Source organism: Gossypium raimondii, chromosome 7 (assembly GCF_025698545.1).
Source record: "Gossypium raimondii isolate GPD5lz chromosome 7, ASM2569854v1, whole genome shotgun sequence".
Lineage (NCBI taxonomy): Eukaryota > Viridiplantae > Streptophyta > Magnoliopsida > Malvales > Malvaceae > Gossypium > Gossypium raimondii.
In genome coordinates this window covers 9651753-9677091 of record NC_068571.1, presented here as the reverse complement: position 1 = coordinate 9677091, position 25339 = coordinate 9651753, and the positions used below count along the sequence as shown (strand labels likewise).

Sequence of the window (25339 nt, the reverse complement as noted above, 5' to 3'; positions counted from 1 at the left end):
AGACTCAGTTAGTTGAATGATTATTTGAAAAATTTTAAAAGTTAGATGACCAGAAAAACATATAAGCATAGTTGAGTAACCTGCAATATAGTTTACCCGATTCGAAAGTATAGAAATTAAGAATGAGCTGAGGAATTAAATCTATAACTTTAACCAAATGAATTTAAATATTAAAATCCACGACAAATTTTGACCTAAAGTCAATAGTAGAATTAAACCTACATTGTATAAACTTTAATTTCAACCCTAAACCCAATAAATAATAAACTTGTATCCAAATTCTATAACTAACCATTTACAAAAGCCCAACCCACATAACTATTTAAAATTAAATAAAATACCCTTACCCTTATATTTGCCTCTGCCGACTTCCTCTTCTTTTCCAGCTATCCTCAGCCGCTGCTTCTGCCGACCGACACTCTGCAACAGTCAGGTTGTCATTGGGATTATTTTTCTTCATAATGGGTGCTAAAAAGGAGAATAACGATGATGAGATGGACGAAAAAGTGAAGAAGTATCTTAGAGGAGAAGCTGCAAATTTGGAGGTAATCAATGTTTGTGCTTGTTTATAGGATTTTACTTATTTTTGTGAATTTTTTCTTTGTTAATTGTTTTCGTTTATTTTCTGCAGGGATTAAAGGACAAGAAACTAAAGGGCCAGCTTGCTGTAAGAGAAGATTTGTATGGAAAATCTGCGAAAACTGCTGCCAAGATTGAGAAAGTGAGTTTGAGCTTCCCTTTTGAGCAATGGATTCTTTTTTATTTCTTAATTTAATTGTCGTTGTGTATTTTAATTTTTCTGAATATTAAATTTGCTTCTTCTTTTTTTTTGGTTTTTTAGTGGCTTTTGCCAAGTGAGGGTGGTTATTTGGAGGCAGAGGGTATTGAGAAGACATGGAGGATCAAGCAAGAATCCATTGCTCGTGAGATTGACATCTCAAGCTCAAAGAACCAGTATGATATTGTTTTACCAGGTGCCTACTTTCCCTAATGTTCATAATTCGTTTTATAGACAAGGTTTTAGTGGTTTAGACTAAGGTTTATATGATAGATTACGAGATAAAATAAGCAATCAGTCAGCAAATTAGATGTTGATTATAACTTGATTTAAGTTCTATTTGGTTTTAATGTACTCATTTAGATTCTGTCTACATGTGCAGAACTTGGTCCTTACACTCTAGATTTCACCTCAAATGGTCGGTATATGGCAGCCGCTGGACGTAAGGGCCATCTGGCTATTGTTGATATGAAGACATTAAACCTAATTAAGGAGATTCAGGTATGCACTGCTCCAGCAAAAATCAAATTTTGTAGTTGAAGGGGATGCTGTTTCTTGTGCATTTAGTGATATTGTCTGATTTTGCATTTCGAAAGTTCCCAATTTTAATGTTATTTATAAGAAAATTCACCCATGCTTTGACCTAAATCAGCTTGGTGTTGAGTTTTACCGTAGTGTTTAAAATACGGGGTTGTTTTGTGGTTTCAATTTAATGTCTGTTCTTGAAGATGGGTGTCGTGTGGAGCAACTTTTCTTACAATTCATTTTACAAGGCAAATGCTTGTGATACATGTTTTGTTTCTCATTCCACCCATTTGCATAAGGCATTGTTAGCAATATTTAGTTTAAGAAAATGATAGTATGGATCAAAATTTCAAATAGATCTCTGTTGGAGGAATCTAAAATTTATTAGACTGAACTTAATCTCATTAAAACCTACAGCTAATAATTTCATTTGAATCTGAGTGTCTTCTTTTCTAGTGCAAGGTCTATTGGTTCATTCTCTTGCTCTTATATTTGGCAGCCATGCTATATCTGTGGCATCATCTCGTTATGAGAATCTGAATATCCAGCTGTAGTTTTGTTATAAGGACCTAAGATAGTAGTCATAGTGAACATTAATAACTGTGGTTTTGTTGTTCATTCATGATTGAATATTTTATAGACAAATAAAATCAAAAGGATAGAGGCTAATTTTGTCATATTTGAATGTGCATCTGTCTTGTCATTACTTTTTGTTAGTCTAAGTCCTCAGTCAGGTAGCATCCCAAGGTGCCCAAGAATTCTGCAAGTTGGAGGATAGTAGAACATCGGTCACATGCTTTCAATGTGTTATAAGTGATCAATAAACTTGATTTACTGCTGCAGGATTCTTTCCTGGGATGTTATTGCTAATATTATTTTATTAGCTAACATTATCATATAATTAGGTGGGAGTATATAATCAATCATAATTGAAATGGTTATTTGCAATTTATACTTTATTCTTGTATTTGAGATTATAGTTAATGCTTAATGTTGATCTCTTACTCAAAAATTAATTGTATGGCATGGATTTGACAGAAGTGATAATATTTTTCTGTCCATCACGAAAGCATTAATTTGATTTACATATAATTGCTTGTTCTTTTTGTTCAGGTTAAAGAAACAGTACGGGATGTAGTGTACTTGCATAATGAACTCTTTTTTGCTGTTGCTCAGAAAAAGTAAGCCTTCTCGTATTTGCAGTGAAATTTTCATTTTGTCACAAAAAACCAAAAAACAAAGAACAAACCTTGTGTTTGCATCTGCATCGAGTGTGCATCTCATGATCTCTATGATTAGTGGTGCATGTGCCTGGACATTGGCCTGCTGTCTGTTGGATGTAACACTGTCTTATGGAAGCAAATCATTTATCTTCATCAGTTATACCTTTTAAAATTTATGTTCCATCTCTTAATGTTGTCATATTTCTATTATTATGTCATCAGTATGAAAAATATATGCTGCTAATGAGAGCCCTTCAGAGCTTTATTGGAGTAATGCAGCTAAGGTTCTTATTATTGCAGGTACCCTTATATTTATAATCGTGATGGAACTGAGCTCCATTGTTTAAAGGTCAGTGTACCTTTCTATGAACAGTGCTACTTAATTAGCTGCTATGTGCATGGTATTAAGTCATGTATCATCTTCTAGAAACTAGTTAAATTGCTACTCTATTTCATCTATTTTTTTATATTTTTCTTTGTTACACTGTTCTCCTAGAAACATAAAAATTTCTTCTCTTTAGCCCATTTTATCCTTTTCTGTTTCTCTGTTGCATGCCCAAGCTTATGAAGTATGAGGCTACTGTTTATTCTGTGGTTTAGATAATTATTAGGCCTAGCTGTTTATTCTGCAGTTTAGATGATTCATGGGCTCATTAAATCAGATCATGATTCTTTGAATAAGCTACCGCAATCCTTTAGCTATTAGCATAGTTTACACCTTCGGGGTTTGAATTCATTGTTAGCAATTCATTCTTTCTTGGTTGTGAAGTTTACTGTTGATGCATTAAGCAAACTGAGTTCAAAGATTTTTTTCAGGAACACGGTGCAGTACTAAGACTCCAGTTTCTGAAAAACCACTTCCTCTTGGCATCAATAAACAAATTTGGGCAGCTTCATTATCAGGATGTTACAATGGGTGAGATGGTAGGCAATTTCCGGACTGGTTTAGGCCGCACTGATGTTATGCAGGTCAATCCATTTAATGGAGTTGTTGCATTGGGTCATTCTAGTGGTACAGTAACCATGTGGAAGCCTACCAGTTCTGTCCCACTTGTAAAGATGCTATGCCATCCTGGACCTGTCTCGTCATTGGCATTCCATCCAAATGGCCATCTCATGGCTACATCCGGGAAAGAAAATAAAATCAAGATTTGGGACTTGAGGAAGTTTGAGGTTATTCAAACAATGCCAGGTCACGCAAAGACCTTGAATTTCAGTCAGAAAGGCTTGCTTGCTGCCGGAACTGGATCATTTATAAAAGTTTTAGCTGATTTTTCTGGATCTCAGAATTATAATAGTTATATGACTCATTCTATGGCTAAAGGTTACCAGGTAGGGAAAGTTTTGTTTCGACCGTATGAAGATGTTTTGGGGATAGGACACTCCATGGGTTGGTCTAGTATTCTTATTCCAGGATCTGGGGAACCCAACTTTGATTCTTGGGTGGCAAACCCATTCGAAACATCTAAACAGAGGCGAGAGAAGGAAGTGCACTCTCTGCTTGACAAGCTTCCACCCGAAACAATAATGTTGGACCCAACCAAGGTTGGTACAGTGAGAGCACCACAAAAGAAAGAGAAGCCAACAAAGAAGGAGATAGAAGCTGAAATGGAAGCTGCCATTGAAACTGCAAAGAATACCGACTTTAAAAAGAAAACAAAGGGAAGGAACAAGCCGAGTAAGAGAGCAAAGAAGAGACAAGAGATGATTGAAAGAGCCAAGAAACCGCTCTTGGAACAACAAATACAGGAACATGAAACGTCTAGAAAGAAGCAGAAAACCAATCCGGAAATTGAAATGCCGAAAAGTTTACAGCGGTTTGTTCGTCAGAAAGCACCTTAATTATCTTTGATACGATTGCATTAGCCATTCTAGAAGATCAACCTGTTTTCGTCTTTCCCACAATTTTGTGCTCATCTGACCTAAAGATGCATTGGAGCCAGGTAGAGGTAGGCACCATTGAAGTGTATTCTCACTGTTCTATACATACAGAAAAGGAAGCTAGAATTTGCTTAATTTTGTTGTGTTTTAGCATGGAACTTGTATTTTGTAGAATGAATGCCAGAAAACTGGTTTTTAAATCTCGTGTTGAGAATTGGCTTAGGGTATTTGTTCTTACTTTTTTCATGGTATTTTGAGTTGAGATTGTATTTATATCATTCTTGCTGTGGATTTGAGTTATGTTTCAGTATTATAGTTTGAAATAGAGTTTGGGTGGTTCAATATTAAAGTCTCCCCGAGTGCTTCGAGGTTAGGGCACTCTTTTTAGAACATCGGACTGATCGGGCTATAATTTGGAATTAGGGTTGAACAGAATGATTTATGAATGGGTATGAACAGGTTAAATTGGCTGAATCAATTATTATTTTTTATAATTTTTTAATAATTTATTTAATTAAATTAGATAAATTGATTAGATTAAAAATTGATAGTTTGATTAATTCGATCGCCTATTAATTTGAATTATTAGATTTTTATAAAAAATTATATGTCATCTATTGAGGCTTAGAGTTAGTTTAACATTGTTTTTAGAAGAGTTTTTAAAAGTGTTGTGAAAAAGTGATTTTGGTAACTACTCAAAAGTATTTTAAAAATAAAATGTCTATTTTAGACATGGTGTTATAAACTAATAAATATGTTCAAATTAGTTAATATATGATATTTTAGTAAGAATATAAGAAATAATTTATTATAATTTATTAATATTTTAATATATGAAATATAAATTTTAAATATTTTTAAGCAATTAATATTAATTATTTATAAAATTTAATTTGAATATATAAATTATATTTTAATATTTAAAATATAATCCATAAAATTTAAATATATAATATTATATATTTAAAATAAATTTTAATAGTAAAATAATTATATACTCAAGATAAATATTATATAAAATATTTATAAGGGTTAAAATTATTTTTATTCTTAAAAATGCTTTTTCCAAAAGTAAAATTTTTTTTTAAAAAATGTTTCTGCTTTTGAGTTTAAAAATACTTTTCAAAACCACTGTCGACTTTAAAAGTTGTCTGTTTAGTATTGTTTATGGTTCTAAAAACACTTTTGACCCAAAGTACTTTTGAGAAGTAATGTTAAACTAAGAGTCAGTTTAGTATTACTTCTCGAAAACACATTTGGAACAAAATGTACTTTTAAGTAAAAGCACTGTTTAATAAGATGGTTTTGAGTTTTTTAAAAATTCTACTGAGATAAAAAAATGTTTTGGAAAATACTTTTTTGACCAAAAATAGAAGTTTTAGCTTTTAGTCAAAAGTGTTTTTTTAATTCAAAATTATTTTTGAAAAGTATTGCTAAATTAGTGCTAAACTTTATTTAGTTGATATCGATATTATTGTTCATGCAAAAGAACACGAGTTCAAGTGTACTAAAATATATTATTCTCCTATCTAAAAGTTTTAGATGAGTAATAAATAATTTTAAATATTGTATAAAAAATTTATATGTTTAAATTTGATTTCCTAAAAGGAACAGTTTGCTGGCTGGCACTTAATTGAAATGTCTGATTTTTTTTTTCTTTCAAATATACCGGTAAACACGGCTTTTGTTGAAACACTCACTCTTATCTTTGAGTTGCGTATTGTTTTGGCTAATTATCTTACCAGAAAACGGAAACGTAAAAAACATGATTGATTTTTGGATCATGCACTTACGCCCATTATTATTATTATTATTATTATTATTATTATTATTATTATTTTCTTTCTTCTTTTTGGACTCATCTCCATCTTTGTACACCATTGCCAATTTGCCATTGCTTTCAATCCAAACACTATGTCGTGGATTTCCTTGTTTTTTCTTGGTAAATTGCCTCACTTTGTCGGAAGAAGAAGCTAAAAGCTGTCCCCTTGCTGCTAGCTCAATCCCCCACTTTCAGCATTAACCAAGGCTCAACAATACTTAATACCCTTACATAAAATTTATTATAAGCTGCCATGTGAAGAATTCATTACTTAATACCCTTATAATATATAAAAGCTATTATCAGTTCCCATATGAAGAATTGAAATAAGCAGAGGAAAGTGAGTGAAAAAAAAAATGGATAAAACCCAGAGTATTCCAACCATTGATCTTTCAGATTTTCCAGCACAGTATGAGAAACTAAGGCGATCATCTGAAGAATGGGGTTGTTTCAGGGTAGTCAACCACAACATCCCTTTTGAATTGATGCAGGAAATGAAGCAAGTTGTGAGATCATTGCTTGACCTCCCCATCCAAATCAAGCAAAACAACGTCGATGTCATTGCCGGCAGTGGTTACTGGGCTCCCAGTCCTAAAAACCCTCTTTATGAAGCTTTGGGTCTCTATGATATGGCCTCCTCCCAAGCTGTTCATACCTTCTGCTCTCAGTTGGATGCCTCTCCTTCACAAAGGTCTGCCCCACCCACCCCCCCTTTTTGATTTTGTCTTCATGGGATTGTTCTTGTTCGATTTTAGATTTTGAATACCCAATTTGAAGTTCATATGATTCGACATGTTCAAATGAATTTCGGTTTGATTTATTTTGACCCAGAGACACAGTAGCGAAGTATGCTAAAGCAATTCATGAGGTAATCATGGATATAGGTGGAAAAATAGCAGAGAGTATGGGATTGAAGGGTGATTACTGCAAGGAATGGCCTTGCCAATTTAGGATAAATAAGTACCATTTCACCCCTCAATCTGTAGGCTCGGCTGGGGTTCAATTACACACTGATTCTGGCTTCTTAACAATACTTCAAGACGATGAGAATGTTGGTGGACTTGAAGTGATGGACAAATCTGGTGAATTTGTAGCTGTTGATCCCTTGCCTGGCAGCCTCCTTGTCAATCTTGGGGATATGGCCACGGTGAGCTAATAATCCCTTTCTTTAGATGTGGCAGTTCGTGTATTCTCGTGTCGTAATCTTCTTGTTGATTCTGATTCAGGTATGGAGCAATGGAAGGTTACACACGGTGAAGCATAGAGTGCAATGCAAGGAGGCGAAAACTAGAGTGTCGATCGCCACGTTCCTCTTGGGACCGAAAGAGGAAGCAGTGGATCCGCCACCGGAGCTGGTGGATTCGGACCATCCGCGGCTTTACAACTCGTTCACGTACGAGGAGTACAGGAAGCTGCGGCTGTCGACGGAATTGCAAGCTGGTGAGGCTCTTGCACTTGTACGTACCTGATCTTAAAGAAAGATTGTGTAAAGCATATTGCAATGTAATGAAAGTCCTCCATTTCTGCCCTTTGTTTGATGAATAAAGCATGAATTTAAATTTCCCTAGAAATGAAGTAAAAAGTAAAAATAATCCATACTCATTTCCAACATATAATGACTGTATATTCCATTGCAAAAGGGGTTGCCTGAACCTCCGGATCTGCATTTTTGTGGAGAAATTGGCCCTAAAATTTTCAGATTGGCCTTAAAATCTCTAAGATGTGGCAAGAGGTAAAAGTATCATGACTTTGTATTTTGCTCCTAATAAAAAAAATGGGTAAATTAGTCCACGTATATTAGATTAAAAAGTAAATTAGTCTTTTTTGTTAAAATTTTATTTATTTGTATTGTTAAAAACTGACGTGACTGATTAAATAACCAGATAGTGACTTGTCGTATGTCATGTATACCTCATGCTGACATACGATGACCAATTTTTAGTTGTAGAAATGGATAAATTTCTTAGAATAATCAATTTACTTTTTGATCTAATGTATAAGTATTAATTGTTCATTTTTTGAGTAGAAGGGACAAATTGCAAATTGTGGCAAGATTTGAACATATTTTGTTGCTATTGACCTTGAAAAACTTTTAACAATAAAAATGGATGAACTTTTAATAGAATTATCAATTTGTTCTTTGATCTAATATATAATGATTAATTTATCTTTTTTTCTAATAGAAAAGGTAAAATATAATCCCACTTCTATCTTTATGGTAATTTTTCCATGGCAAGATTTGAACAGATTTTGTTGCTATTGACCTTTAAAAAGTGACATACTGTTTGTCAGCTAAGCTATATACAAGTTTATTAATCTTGTATTTGTTTATAAATGCGGCTAGTAGGTTTAATTAAATCCAAGGCTTCATCCAATTATTTCATTAAATATTTTGTAAATTTTGAATTCTGTTGAGTATTGCTATTTGTGTCTCGATTTGGTTAAACTGTATATTTGTATGATATGATTATTGTTTATGAATATAATATCGTAGGTAAATTCTTATGCACATTGACACATATCTTACTCTAGTGTAACACGTATTTATACGATGTGGGTTCACCTATATGATGGTGCGAACCCATATCATGCAGTCCCATAAAAAGATGTGAGCACCTTACATGCAAACTCAAAGTGCGAACCATGTAAAGTATAAGTCAATACTCAATCAAATAGACAAATTCAATTTTTATTATTTGTGTTTTTTTTTTTTTCAAACAAGTTTCATATTACCACATATATATTCTATACAATCTCAATTTTTATTCATAATTTTCTTAAATCTTTAAAGTGAAAAAGCATACTTAAACGTGCTCGAATCGACATTCTCTTTATTGATATAATAATAACAATATTTATTGAACTAAAGCTCAATCATCATTTATGAGCATATTTTAGAGAATGTGACTATTTTTGAAGATGAGATGTTAGAAAAGTTACAGATGTGTAATTTATGGACCATAACACTAATATATAACTTTTATACATTAACCTTAATTTTAATCAACTCTTCATCCCTAGAATTGTTTTGAATTGATCATCTATTAGAAATTAATTATTGGAGTATTTATACATATTTGACTCATCTTTTATTTAATAACCGAAATTAAATAAGTTTTAACCATATCGATCATTTTTAATTTGGACTAACATTTTATAATAGTAAATAATAACATATAACTATTTTTATAACATAAACGTGATGTACATATATTTTAACAATCTCCCACTTGGATCCCACTCCCCAACACACATATCTTTAAAATTGTTAAAAGTGATTCATCAAAATAACCTTTTAAAATATTTTAATATTTTGGTATATATAAGAAATTCTTAAAATTTAAATCTAAATATATAAATAATCATGTTATATATATATATATTGAAATACGCTATTTATATATATATGTTTTTTTATAAAATTTTGATATATTAATTTTGTTTTACATATTAGTCAATTTGTGTCATTATATTTTCTTTAGATTTTATATCATATTTTAATTACCTTTTATATATCGTATTGGTATATGAATAATATTATCGAAATTAGTATGGCATTAATAGCCATTGTTGGAATTACCTTCAAAAGGAAAGTCCAATCAGAATTTTGGATCAGTAGATTATTTTTTATCTTTATTTTACCTGTTGATTTGATGATTAGTGGTAAAAAGTAATGGTAAATTTTTACAGTAGATCCAATACAAATGTCACCCTTACTTTTTCATTTGAATACTTTTTAAATTTTGCGTTGAGGTTAACTCCAATGATATTAAAAATAGGCATGGCAGTGGTGTGATTACACTACACCAAAACAGGCTTTTAGCGGCGTTTGGATAAAAAACGCCGCTAAAGATCGACCATTAGCGGCGCTTTACGGAAAACGCCACTGAAAATAAGCATTAGCGGCGTTTTTGAGAAAGCGCCGCAAAAACCTAAGCGAGCTTTCGGGGATTTAGCGGCATTTTAAGAAAGCGCCGCTAATGCTCAGGGCTTTAGCGGCGTTTTTAAGAAAGCGCCGCTAATGCTCAGGGCTTTAGCGGCGTTTTTGGGAAAGCGCCGCAAAACAACCTAAGCCCAACAACGCCGTTTTCTGAGCTTTCGGGGATTTTGCGGCGTTTTTAAGAAAGCGTTTTTTTAATAATATCTAAAATTTTAATATATTTTCCTTAATGTGAAATTTAGCCCTAAATCAACTAATTAAACTATTTAAATGAGTAATTAAACATAAATAATTTTAAATACATTACAATATAATTTAAAATAAAAAAAATCAAAGACAATATTTTAAAAGGTTGGCTTCACAAAAAATGGAACACATTATTATAGGGGCAGAAGCGAAGCCAGAACAATTTTTAAGGGAGGCCAAATGAAATTTTAATTTTTTATAGTCTATATTTTTTATAATTTTTAAAGGATTAAGTCGAATTTTTATAATTTTAGAGGAGGCCAAAGTGCAATTTTACCTTTACTAATTTAAAATTTAAAATTTAAAAAGACTAAAATTGCAAATTTCCATTTTAAGGGGACTAGAGCCCTTGCCAGCCCCTAGATTCGCCTCTGTAGAGGGGTTAAAAAATACAAAAATTCTTATAAATGGGTTTGATGTGAAGAACTGGAGACCTTTATATGAAAATTTTCATATAGATTCCCTTATTTTGCCTCTCTATTTTATTTATTTAACAAGTGATAGGATTCGGCTCACACAACTTTAACAAGTTGTTATAATACTAATGAAAATTCGAGAAGTCTTGAAGAGAATAAAATTTTGTTTTGAAGAATTTTGAAATTCATATTGTGGTAAAATGCTTATATTAATAAACGAGTTTGTATTTGTTCATTTTCAGATCAAGTTGTTATAGAGATTAGAAGAGAAAAGAAAACTCAGAACATTTTATTTGAAAGAGATATTATAGTTGATGCTCATTTTGAAAGATAACACAAAGTTAAATACTATTTTGATTATTACGATGCTTTACAATATCCTATACTATTTTCAATATCCTTTTTTATGTTCTATAAAAACCACAATTTACTCAAATTTTCTACTATAACTATGGTACAAATTTATTTTAATTAGAAATGAAAATTCTTGAATATTATAATTCATAAGCCTACACCTACTCTCTTCATTTAACCCCATTCAGTGTTTGCCACTGTCCCTACATATTCATTATGCTATGTATTTCTTTTAATTTATCATCTGTTATAGTAATATTATGTTTGTTATGTTTTTTTTTGGAATATTGTTTCAACAATATGCTTTATATGTATATATGTATAATATCAAACACCCCATACTCGATCTGAACGTTGAATCTAAGATAATGAAATGTCACGTATTGTCGAAGCATCTATGATTTTCTTTACATTTCAAATATCAAATCATTAAGTTCCAAGTTATTTAAATACATTATTTAATGAAATAGGAGTTATAAATGAGCTTATGAAAGCTCTCAAGCTAATCCGATGATGAACGAGGGACTTAAATGTAACATAATCAAAATCAGGATGTATTGTCGCGATACCAAAATATGATATCATGACCCCAAATGCAAGAGCTTGATGTCGCAACAATTTAGTCCCTAAACTTAATTAACGATATTTCTTGGTTTAATTTCTAAACCATTCTTTATTATACTTTTGTATTAACTCTGTAAATTTTCTTATTATAATCTTACGAATTCTTTTGATGGAGATGAGATTCTAAAATCGCATTTTTCGATACCGACAACAATCGAATTGTCACACACTAAAATTAAAACTATCAAATTTGATTATGTCTAGGTAAAACTATTAAAAATTTGATGAGAAAAATATTAAGGATTGTTGATAATATATCAAATAAAGAAGTAAGAGGAAGTCAAGTTGGAAAGAGAGTGGTTCTCCCTTCAAGCTTTAATGGTGGTTCTAGAAACATGCGGTGTGTATATTATGATGCAATGATCTTGATACAAAGATTTGATAAGACAAATCTTGTTATAACTATAACATGTAATCCACAATGGAAAAATTACAAAAGGGCATAAAAATGGTCAACTTGCTTAAGGTAGACTGTATTTGACTTCTACAATATTTCTTCAATGCTAAATATAAACCAACTTAACCTTTTTTTTTTTTTTTTTTTGGATATTTTAATTTCATTTTGCATGGACAATATAAGAGTATTTTTAAGCCAATAATATTGTCCATGCAAATTTTTTAAAGATTATTTAGTTTAAATTTATTTTTATACATTATTTAATTCTTTGTAATTATATATATATATTTGCAAGTAAGGGAATAAAATAATACATCATTATGATTCACCTTCTTTACTTATTAATTTCTCAAAAGATGAAAATACAAATTATTGACAATAGAATCACTACAAATTACTCTTTTAGATTATGATGTAGTAACAAATTTAAATCTTAATCAAGAGATGACAATTAATATTATAATTGAAAGAGTTAATTTAAGAAAAAGTTTTTTTTTTATGAACCAAGAGGTACAAGAAAAACATTTCTTTATCCAGTTTTAATTGCACATGTAAAATTAATGCATGTGATAGCCTTAACTACAACATTTAAAGTAGTTGCAATAATATTGCTTGAGAGATGAACTATATATTCACAATTTGTTTTGCCATTAAATCTAAAGAAATAGACTTTTGTGATTTATGTAAATAGGATCTAACTATAGAGGTATTATGAAGTGTATCTCTAATCATATGAGATAAGACATCCACGGCGAAAAGATTTGTTTTTGAAAAATTTGATAGTTAATCAAAGTTTCAGAAATATTATGGATGGTATAAAATTTTATAAAAAAATAATTATTTTTGGAGGTGACAATTAATGCAAGTATTCAAAACTTCTTTATTAAGTTAGATGAAAAATTGACACTAACAGAAAGAATAGTATTTGTTGATTTGTTTATTTTATTTAATTATAAAATATTTGGTACATTGCCAGTAAATTATTTATACTCTATAAGAAGTGTTAAGGGTTGACATCCTATAAGGGTATAAAAATTATTTTTAAAAAAGATACATATGACAATTTTTTTAAAACTTCTTGTGAAATAAAAAATATACTACCAATGTACCAAATTGTAACACCCCAAATCCGGCCTAGACGTTATGGCCGAATCCAAGAGTATTACATGGAAGGGTTTTGAAAACAGTGTTGTTTCGATAAAGCTTTGCCTAGTTGTTGGGTAAATCATCCAAGTTTTATAACTATTACTGAAAACGTTATTTAATTAATTAATTTGCCAAAACATAATTTACAACAGAAGTCTTTAGAACTGTTATATTTTTGGAAATCCAGTTCGTACTTTCAGAAAAACCTTTGATTTCGTAAAATCGTAATTTTAGTCAAACGTCGTAATAAAAGTTAAAACGTATCCAAAACCAAAATAAAAAATTCAAACAGTCCAAAGAGTCCAATAATTACAAAACTCCCTGAAATAATCCTTACACTACACCAAAACAGGATTTTAGCGGCGTTTTTAGCGGCGGTTGGAACAAAAACGCCGCTAAAGATCGATCATTAGCGGCGCTAGATGGAAAACGTCGCTGAAAATAAGCATTAGCGGCGTTTTCCATAAAGCGCCGCAAAATACCTAATCCCAACGACGCCATTTTTCGAGCTTTCAGGGATTTAGCGACATTTTTTAAGAAAGCGCCGCTAAAGCTCAAGGCTTTAGCGGCGTTTTTGAAAAAGCGCCACAAAAAAATGTAAGCCCAACGACGCTGTTTCTGACCTTTCGGGGATTTGGCGGCGTTTTTAAGTAAGCACCGCTAACGCTCAGGGCTTTAGCGGCGTTTATGGTAAAGCGCCGCAAAAAAACCTAAGCCCAGCGATGCCGTTTTCTGAGCTTTTCGGGGATTTAGCGGCGTTTTTAGTCAAGTGCCGCTAATGCTCAGGGCTTTAGTGGCGTTTTTGTGAATGCGCCGCGAAAATACCTAAGCCTAACGACGCCGTTTTTTGAGCTTTTGGCGATTTAGTGACGTTTTTAAGTAAGCGCCGCTAATGCCCAGGGATTTAGCGGCGTTCGTGAGAAAGCGCCGCAAAAATACCTAAGCCCAACAACGTCGTTTTCTGAGCTTTCGGGGATTTAGTAGCGTTTTTAAGTAAGCGCCGCAAAAATACCTAAGCCCAACGACGTTGTTTTCTGAGATTTCAGGGATTTAGCGGCGTTTTTAGTCAAGCGCCGCTAATGCTCAGGGCTTTAGCGGCATTTTTGGGAATGCGCCGCAAAAATACCTAAGCCTAACGACGCCGTTTTCTGAGCTTTCGGGGATTTAGTGGCGTTTTTGAGAAAGCGTCGCAAAAATACCTAAGCCCAACGACGCCGTTTTTTGAGCTTTCGGGGGATTTAGTGGCGTTTATGGGTAAGTGCCGCTAATGTTCGGGTTTTTAGCGGCGTTTTTGACAAAGCGCCGCAAAAATAATTTTATCTTAATTTTTTTGTTATTTATATTTATTAAATAAAATTGAACTTATTTCTAATTGAATATTTAAAATCTTCAGAAAAAAATAACACGTAGAAAGAATTTGAAATAAAAACACATGGAAAATTAAAATGCTATTTTTTAAAAGAATTTTAAAGTTTCTTTAGGTACATGATTACTGATTGTTTTTTAATTTATAATCATAAAAAATTTCTTATATAATCATAAAAGAGATAGTATTAATTTAAATTTAAAATATTGAATTAATTAATTCTCACTATAGTTAATTTAGGGTTTTAGGTTTGGGGTATAATATATATATGATTATTAATTTAAGATTTTAGCTAGGTCAGATTTAGGGCCGGGTTACTATTTTAAGGTTATTGTAATTGATCTGGAGTGTATATATATGGATTTAGGGATTATGGTTTAAGAGCTGATCAGATTTAATGTTTAGGGGTCAAGGGCTGGGTTAGACGTTAGGGGTTAGGAGTTAGGGATTTATGGTTTAGCCAGGGATTTAGGCAGGTCGGGTTAGGGTATTGGGTTTAGATCTTACATATGTAAATGGAATAACAAAGCTTGGTGGACACTTGTATGGATTTAGGGTTTGGGATTTAAGGTTTAGGGGTTAGGGGTTAGAAGTTAACAGTTAGGGACTTAGGGTTTAGATCTTAATTAGTTTTTTTAATTTATATTTTAAATATGTTCTTATATTTTTGAACATAAATAAAAATTATTAACCAACCAAATCTGAAATAATTAATAAAACACCACATTAAAGTACGATAAAACAATAATTCTTAAAGAAATAGAAAAAAATCAATAAATAGAATAAAAAACAGAGCTTGGTGGACACACTTACATATGTTAATGGAATAACAATGCTTGGTGGACACTTGTATGGATTTAGGGTTTGTGATTTAAGGTTTAGGGGTTAGGGGTTAGAAGTTGAGAGTTAGAGATTTAAGGTTTAGGGATTTTGGGGTCAGATCAGGGTTTTAGGTTTAGAGTAATTAGTTTTTTTAAAATATATTTTAAAAATTTAATCTAAACCAATTGATGTATTTAATTAATATTAGTTTAAATAGAATTAATAAATAAGTTAAAAAAGTATTGATATATATATGGATGGATATATATATAGGTATAATTAATTATTTTGGATATATATATATATAGGACCAAATTATAAGAAATGAAATAAAAATACAAACAAAAAAGACAAGAAAACCTAAACTTTATAGTTTTATATAATTCTTATAAATATTACTTAAAAAGTTTAGAATTAATTATTTAAAACGTCACCGTTTGGTTTAAGTAAAATAATTACTTTGTGGCGTTTTTAAAAAAAAAAGGCCAGAACTGTGCATTGAAGCTTAATAAAATGGCACAGTTTTCGATTAGAACTTTAACAATTAGTGGCGATTTTATTAAAATTCCGCTAATGCTTAAGCAATAGCGGCGTTTGTACAAGAAACGCCGCAAAAGTGACTTAAAATTTTGGTTGAACGACGCCGTTTCTGTCCACGATTTTTAACTTAGCATTTTCTCTATATTAATTAAACGGCGCCGTTTAAGTTAATTTTTAGTGGCGTTTGTTCAGGAAACGCCGCAAAAGTGACTTGAAATATTGGCTAAACGTCGACGTCTAACTTAAGCAAATTAATTTCTAGTGGCGTTTTAAAGGAAAACGCCAGAAATATGCATGAAATCTTAACAAAACGGCGCCGTTTCGGATTAGAACCTTTATTCTTTGTGGCGCTTCTCTAGAAACGCCGTAAATACACAAGCTATAGTGGCGTTTGTTCAATAAACGCCGCTAAATTGTCTTAAAATTTTTGCTAAACGACGCCGTCTCTGTACACGCTTTTATACTTAGCATTTTCTCTATATTAATCCAATGGCGCAGTTTCTGTTAATTTTTTGTGGCGTTTTTATACCAAACGCCGCAAAAGTGACATAAAATATTGCCTAAACGGCTTCGTTTAGCTTAAGCAAATTAATTTTTACTGGCGTTTAATCAAAAAACGCCAGAAATATGCATTACAGCTTAATAAAACGGCACCGTTTTGGATTAGAACTTTAAATTTTAGTGGCGCTTTTTAGAAAACGCCGTAAATGTACAAGCAGTAGCGACGTTTGTTCAGGATGCACCGCAAAATTGTCTTAAAATTTTGTCTAAACGATGCCGTTTCTGTACTAGTTTTTTATCTTAGCATTTTCTCTAAATTAATCCAACGGTGCCGTTTCTCTTAATTTATAGTGGCGTTTTTGCACAAAACGCCACAAAATGACTTAAAATATTGTCTAAACGACCCCATATAGCTTAAGCAAATTAATTTTTACTGTAATTTTTACAGAAAACGCCAGAACTGTGCATTAAAGCTTAATTAAACGGCGCCGTTTCGGTTTGAACTTTAATTTTTAGTGGCGTTTTTGCAAAAAAACACCGCAAATGTTTCTTAAACTTTCGGCGAAATGATTTCATTTCTGTACCGTGTTTTAACTTATAATTTTCTCTATATCTCAGCAGGCAAAAAGACAAACAGAAACAGAACAAAGGAGAAAACGAAATGGGTAAAAACGAAAGAGAAAAAACGAAGGAAAAAAGGGAGAGGAGAACTCAGAAATCATCAGAAACGAAGCATAACGTACGAGTCAATCTTGAGAGGATACTATCAAAGTTGCAAAATTTGTGGTTAAAAGGTAAGCTTTTTTTCTTTGGAAACATTGTATCTTGATTTAGGGTTTTTGTTCAGTGTAATTTGGGAATTTGGGGTTTAGAGTCCAAGTTCAATCACCAAGCTTGTACCAGTTTGTTTGGGAATTTGGGAATTTTTGCGTGTCTAGGGTTTGGGAAGAAGTTTCGATCTTGTGTGTTTGTTTTCTAGTTTGTTCTTCTAATTGTTGAAGGGCCCTCAAAAATATTTATAGTGTTCTTATGTTCATGTTTTGTTCCCCAGGAGTAACACTGCATTTGCCCAACTGTTAAAGAAAGGAGAACTGAAAATTGTGGATTAACCATTTGCTACTGCTAGTATTTAGGTAAGTTTGCTGATTTTATTTTTATCAACATTTGAATGGCTTGGAATTTTTGGTGCATTTGTTACTGCTCGTATTTAGGTAAGCTGCTCTTCATTCGTTATATATTTTTAAATTTTTCGGAATGTTGTAGTAAAAATTGTTGAAAGTAATTTTCTTAGAATGTAATCGATTTTCCAGCACTCTGTAATTATCTGTTAAACAATGTTAAACTATGTTACACGATTTCTTCATTCTCCGATTGTTCCTAAAGTATCCGTCTGACAGCTATATCTGGATTCCCGACACATATTCAAACATTGATATAGAACACATGGAGAACAAAAAGTTCCTTTCACACCGAGTCCCTACATGTCTGTTCTGCTTTGTTCAATGAGTTTGTTATTTCTCTGCTGTTTGTTTCTTAGACACGAGATTTTGATATTGCATATACATTGTAAAAATGGGCTACCCGATTTAACAGAATATTTTACTTCATTTTTTGGTCCTTTATATTTTTCTGATTGCTTAGTAATTAATGTTTTAAAATCTCCAAGACCAGAGGTGTAATTATCGACGTTAGATGTGATTAATTGATTGAATGTTAATGTTTTGCATTTCAATGAATGTCAATGAACAAATAATATAAAGGTTTTAAAATTTATAACGTACATTACTTAAATATATATTTTCCGTTATATATTACATTACTTACATTACTTACGAAATATATTACATAACTTAAATATATAAATACATTACTTACGAAATACATTACTTATAATAACTTACATATTTATATACATTTTAATTTATATATTTTAAAATCTATATTTTTTCAAAATTTATCAATCATATCATAACTTACATAACTCGATTTATCAATAATAACTAACATACAATATATAAACATATATAGAAACTTGCATAACTTATATAATAACATAATAACTAACATACTACATAACCTACATAACTTACATAACTTACATAAATTAAATAACTTACATAACTTACATAACTTAAATAACTTACATAATACATAACCTTTCTAACTTACATAACTTACATAACTTACATAACTTACATAACTTACATAAATTAAATAACTTACATAACTTACATAAATTAAATAACTTACATAACTTACATAACTTACATAACTTAAATAACTTACATAACTTAAATAACTTACATAATACATAACCTTCTTAACTTACATTATACACAACGTACATAATACATTACTTACATTACTTACAGTACTTACATAATACATAATACATAACTTACATAACTTACATAATACATAAAAATATATCATATCATAACTTACATAACTCATTTATGGTTATAACTGCCGTTTTAACTTACCCGTGCAAATTATTGTCAACGTCAGACTCCAAGAATTAAGAAATGGACCGGTCTTGGATGAATTTGTCAATGGTTAGCAACGGTTATTGAAATGGAGTACAGACTTTTCTAAATTTTGCATTTCAATATGCAAGCCAAGAGAACATGATTCTTTGCCCCAGTAAGAAGTGTGTCAATATAAACTGGCATTATCGTGAGGTTGTATACGAGTATCTAATTGTTGATGGGTTTGTTCGGGGTTATAAACAATGGTTATTTCATAGAGAATGCCCGCCTAGTACTTCCTCTTCAACGATGGATGTATCTTATCCTGGTACTGCTTACCATCAGTCTGATAGAGGGGATGACATGGAAGGTATGTTGCGGAATGCATTTAATATGCACAATCATGGTGTGCAGTAATTCCTAGCGGATTTTGTGGCATATGACGATTGTAATATTGGTGGAACTGCTTTTACCGAACCGAAAAGTAGTGTACCTCATGAAGAGCCGAATGGAGAAGTGGCGAAGTTCTACGCTCTACTTAATGACATGAACGAAGAACTGTATTAGGGATCAAAATTTTCAAAAATGTCCTTCTGTGTTCGTCTTTTTCAGTTAAAATGTTTGGGAGGGTGGACCGGAAACTCGTTGACAATGCTGTTAGAGTTTTTGAGAGAAATGTTTCCGTTTGCAAAAATTCCTCAGTCATGCAAAGATATGAAGAAAATGATAAAAGATTTAGGCCTTGGGTACAACAAAATCCATAGTTGCCCAAATGACTGCATGTTGTATTGGGCGATCGGAAAAACCAACAGTGCTGTCATGTATGCGGCCAATCCCGTTGGATAAATAGAAACACAGAAATGAGAACGACAATGAAAATGATGCACAGTTGACGAAGAAGCCAGTCAAGATTTTGCGGTATTTTCCCCTGATACCAAGGCTTCAAAGGCTTTTCATGTCGTCAAAAACACCGGAGCCTATGACGTGGCACCATGATGGACGAACCGATGATGGATTATTAAGGCATCCGGCAGATTCTTTAGCTTGGAAATCATTTGACAATAAATTTCCAAGCTTTGCAAGCGATCCTAGGAGTGTGAGGCTTGGGCTAGCATATGATGGATTTAATCCTTTGAAGATCATGAGCACTGCATACAGTACTTGGCCAGTAGTTCTTGTTCCTTACAATCTACCTCCATTGATTTGCATGAAGCAATCTTCCCTTATCTTATCTATGATTATCCCTAGAGAGAAAGGGCCCGGGAATGATATCGACATTTATTTACAGCCACTTATTGAAGAGTTAAAACAATTATGGGCTGGTGTCGAGACATACGATGTGCTAAGAAAGGAGAACTTTAATTTACGTGTAGCTTTGATGTGGACCATTAATGACTTCCCCGCTTATGCCAATTTATCCGGTTGGAGTACTAAGGGTCATTATGCGTGTCCTTGTTGTGCTGCACAAACATGTTGCAATGGTTGTTCAATGGGAAGAAGTTCTCTTACATGGGGCATCGTCGGTGGTTACTGGAAAATCATAGATTTAGATTTTAGAGTTCTGTATTTGATAATACTGAAGAGTTCAGAAAAGCTACTTCGCAGACCAGTGGCTCTGAAATCTTGTTCATGTTGGAATATATGAATTTCATTTATGGGAAGATGAACCAACTGCCAAACACGCAAAGAAATAGAAGATCAAATGATGAAGCTGATGATGACTATAATGAAGAGGACGATCCTAATGAGGCGGACTTGTGGAAAAAAAGAAGTATTTTTTTTGAGTTGCCTTATTGGGAGTATCACCTTTTACGACACAATCTTGATGTTATGCACATTGAGAAAAATGTCTGCGAGAATATTGTGGGTACAATTTTGAATGTCGACGGAAAATCAAAAGACAATCTTCAGAGTCGACTTGATTTAGTCCAAATGGGAATTCGGCCTGATCTTCATCCCAATCCACTTTCGAATGGGAAATATCGGTTGCCGCCTTCTATTTTTTCAATGTCGAAGACGGAAAAAGAAGTGTTCTGCATGGTGTTGAAGGATATAAAGGTTCCAGATACGTATGCATCAAATATATCTCGATGTGTTAGCGTTAAAGATTAAAGATTATATTCGCTAAAATCACATGACTATCACATCTTGATGCAAGATTTACTGCCAGTTGCTCTACGATGTTGTATGTCCAAGAAGGTGACGTCTTGTATAATTGAACTATCCAATATGATGAAAGCCATTTGTGGCAAAGTTTTGGATGTTCAAGAACTTTAGAAGGTACAGGATCGAGCCGCTTTGAGTTTATGCAACATGGAGAAAATCTTCCCACCTTCCTTCTTCACCATTATGGTTCACTTGATAATCCATCTCCCGCATGAAGCAATTCTTGGCGGACCCATTTTCTATCGATGGATGTATCCCATAGATAGGTGTTAATTAAAATTTTTAAAATTTCCCTTCATTCACCTCTATGCGTTTAGTTACAACTTTTGATAATGTTGTATATCATGTTTAGGTTCCTATCGAAATTAAAGTCTTACTACCGCAACAAGCGATATCCAGAAGGATCGATTGCTGAAGGCTACTTGGCAGAGGAATGTATGACCTTCTGCTCAAGATATTTGGAAGATGTTGAAACAAGGTTGAACAGACCAAATAGGAATGCTGGACTCAAGGACCATAACTTTGCCGATACTTATTCGTTCCAAAGTTTTGGAGAACCAATCGACAACGTTGAAATTGCAAAATTAGATCAATTATCGTGGGTACAAGCACATCGATATGTTTTGTTTCACCATGAATCAATGGAACCTTTACGGAAGTAAGTTTTACATATTTGATAAATATTTATCAAATTAAAAATTGTTTATCTTCTAACAAAGTGAACATTTTTTTAACATAGTGAGTACAAACAAATATTGAGATCTCGTTCGCGCTCCCGAAGAACACAACATCGAGATATCAATAAGGTGTTCACAGAATCTTTTCATGAATGGTTAAGCCAAACGGTATGCAATTGGAGCTTCCGCTTACAAATAATAATGTTTTCTCATAACATTTTTAATTACTCAGTTTACTTTCCAGTCAATAGGTTTGGAGTGGGAAGAACGTAAACGACGAAGTTAGATGGCTCTCCCAAGGTCCAAATCGAGTGGTTAAAAGATATAGTGCGTTCCTCATCAACGGATTCAGATTTCATACAAAATATCGCGAGAGGTTGAGGAGAACGCAAAATTGTGGAATAGTTGTTAATTCCTCAATTACAAGTTATGCTAGTGCTAGGGACAATAATCCAGTCGAGGGAAATGTGGAATATTTTGGACTTCTTACTGACATAATTGAGTTGGATTACTACGACAAATGGAAAGTTGTCTTATTTCAAGGTGATTGGGCCGATGTTAATACTGCTCGTGGAATTAAGCAAGATCAATTTGGTTTTACAATGGTGAACTTCGCTTGATTGATTCACACAGGACAACAACTGATAGATGAGCCGTATGTATTCTCATCTCAAGTCAAACAAGTTTTTTACTCAAAAGATCCAACTGATGAGGGTTGGTACGTTGTACTCTGTAACATCCCTAGAGACTTGTTTGACATGGGCAGTGGAAGTAGAGATAACATTGACGACAGATCAAAAACTTTGCCCTTTCCAGAACAAAACTTAAACGATAATATCCCTAGTACTAGAACACAATTTCAATTGGTTCGTCAGGATACGGATGAAGATATTTACGAATAATGACGTAGTAAGATTTTACGTTGTTTAATTATATGTAATATCATAATTTAAATCTTGGTTTTATTATATATTTCAACTATTTTATATGTGTTGTTATTGTTGTAATTAGTTATTAAGTTTTCAACTATTTTATGTGTATTGTAGATAAAATGCCTAGAAGAAAAATTCCAATGGGAAGTATTGTTCAAAATGATTCAAACTCGACAGCCACAAATAGTACTGAACAACATACATTAATTGGATCTTCGAATATTCCGATTACACCTGAGGATCCTACAGAAGTTCAAAGTAATTTTACATTTAATTTACATGTGTGTTGACTTATAATTGATTTATTTTTCAAATTCTTATATTATAATATACAATTTGCAGCTAAAAATGGTGGGACGCGCAGAGGTCGAGGACGTACGCTACTTAGAGATTTATATGAGTTAGATCCAGTCGAGTGTGTCAAGGTATGCAGAAATAGTTTTGGTCAGCCTGTTGGATTAGAAGCTCGACTTTTAGCAGGATACATGGACATTTTAGCATGAAATGCGAATATGTTGCCTATCAACTATGAGTCATGGCATCAAATGTCCGATAGCAACAAAAACCAAGCCCTCGATAATATTAAGGTAACAAAATGTTAATGTCATCTGTAATGCTTGGGAAATAGTTTCATTTATATTTACTTTATTAACTTGTGTTTTTTGTAGGCGAGGTTTGCTTTAGAGGTCTCAAATGCTTATGTAAAGAAGGCATTGGGAAAAATATGGAGAGACCATAAAAGTACTTTGAAGAAATATTATTTTAAGACAAAAACAACCCTCAGTGAGAAATTGCAAAATGTCTCGCCGGGTATGTTAAGGTACCAATGGAAAGATGCGGTTAGATTTTGGCATTCGAAGAAAGGCGAGGTATGACGTACTTCAAAAATATTGTAATTATTTTGGTTTATAGTATTTACTATTTAAGTACTAAAAATTTCATAACGTAGGATCGTGAACGAGTTGGAAAAAGCAGCAGGCAGAAACAAAAATTCACTCACACAGCCAGGTCGAGAAGTTTTGCATGTGTAGCTGAGGCGGAGGTATTTTTTTAATATTGTCAAATATTTATAACTTTCCATTAAATAATATTTTTACTACTATATTGTAGAAACTGTCGTCCGGTCAAAAAGTTGGACGCCTTCAACTTTTTGAAATTACACATAGGAAGAAAGATGGATCTGCTATGACTCCTGAAGCTGGTGAAATTATGGTACGTTTACTTAATACGATTTGACTTGTTTTAGTTATTTATAATTTTTATTTTCTAATGGTTTAATTCATTGCTTGTAATGCGACTATTGCTATGTTGCATTTGTTTTTTTAATATATATTGCGTTCCTAACTATATAATTTATTTATTAGGAAAAACTAAAGGATAAAAAGGCGGAGTACGAAGCGATTGCTTCTACTGATAGTTTTGTTCATCCTGAAGACATTGATAACCGAATTATTACTGAAGTTTTGGGTTCTGAAAGGTATGGTCGAGTTCGATTTCAAGGATCTTTTGTTAGCCCAACCCAATATTTTAGATCCAGCTCGCAGCAATACATGGCTTCGGGGAGTCAGGCTCAAGCTGAAGTTCAGAGGTTAAAAGACCAGATGGCTCAGATGCAAGCGACCACAGTTGATGTTCAAAGAAAATATGAAGAACTGCAGCTACAACTTAAAGCAGAGGCGGCAGCGAGGGAAGTAGAGGTTGCAGCGAGAGAAGCAGAGGCTACAACGAGAGAAGCAGAGGTTCAAAAGAAATATGAAGAATTCCAGCTACAACTTAAAGAAGATGCGGCATCAAGAGAAGCAGAGCAGAGCAGAAAGTACGACGAACTCCAACAGTAGCTTCAGAGTATGATGAAGATGTTTCAGCAGTCGCAACTTCTGCCGTCATAGTGTATTGCATAAATATTTTTATCATTTTAACTTTTAACATTTTTGTAAAAATAATATGAATTCACTTTTATTTATTGATATTAATATTATTTTATTTGTTTAATGTGAAATATTATATAAATTTATTGCTTTTGGCTGGTTTAGATCTGGTTGCTTTTTATTTGTTGCTATAGGAGGGCTGAAAAAATGGAAAATTTTATTTTACAAAAATCCCACAATTAGTGGCGTTTTTTATAAAAGCGCCGCTAAAAGTCATGTTCTATAGCGGCGTTTGTGAAGAAAGCGCCGGTAAAGAACATGATCTTATAGCGACGTTTGTCTTCAAACACCACTAAAGAACATGATCTTTAGCGGCGACTTTTTTCAAACGCCGCTAAAGACCATGATCTTTAGTGGCGTTTTTTCTAAGCGCCGCTATAGGCCTAAAAAAACGCCGTTAAAAACCTGTTTTGGTGTCATGTTAATTAAATAAAATCATTATTTATAGTCAGTTCACAAACTTGTGGTCACGTAAGGCTCTGCTGCATCGATCCGCCTAAGTTTGTGGATTACCTGAACAGAACAAACAAACAGGTGCGAGTTTCATAAACTCAGTGTATAACCCAACAGAAATAGACATGTGACAT

At 32.7% G+C, this 25339-nt stretch overlaps 2 protein-coding genes across 2 annotated transcripts; both read left to right on the top strand.

Annotated features, from left to right (window-relative positions):
• Positions 1-343: 343 nt before the first annotated feature.
• LOC105802040 (probable U3 small nucleolar RNA-associated protein 7) lies at positions 344-4756 on the top strand. The gene is made up of 7 exons (XM_012633445.2): positions 344-545; positions 632-721; positions 842-974; positions 1161-1279; positions 2417-2484; positions 2827-2875; positions 3343-4756. The coding sequence occupies exons 1-7, from the start codon at positions 462-464 to the stop codon at positions 4366-4368; spliced, it is 1569 nt and encodes a 522-aa protein (XP_012488899.1). The 5' UTR covers positions 344-461; the 3' UTR covers positions 4369-4756.
• A 1685-nt stretch (positions 4757-6441) lies between these two features.
• Positions 6442-7800, top strand: LOC105802045 (2-oxoglutarate-dependent dioxygenase DAO). The gene is made up of 3 exons (XM_012633458.2): positions 6442-6920; positions 7061-7376; positions 7456-7800. Exons 1-3 carry the CDS (start codon positions 6586-6588, stop codon positions 7696-7698), a joined length of 894 nt encoding a protein of 297 aa, XP_012488912.1. The 5' UTR covers positions 6442-6585; the 3' UTR covers positions 7699-7800.
• Positions 7801-25339: the final 17539 nt, after the last annotated feature.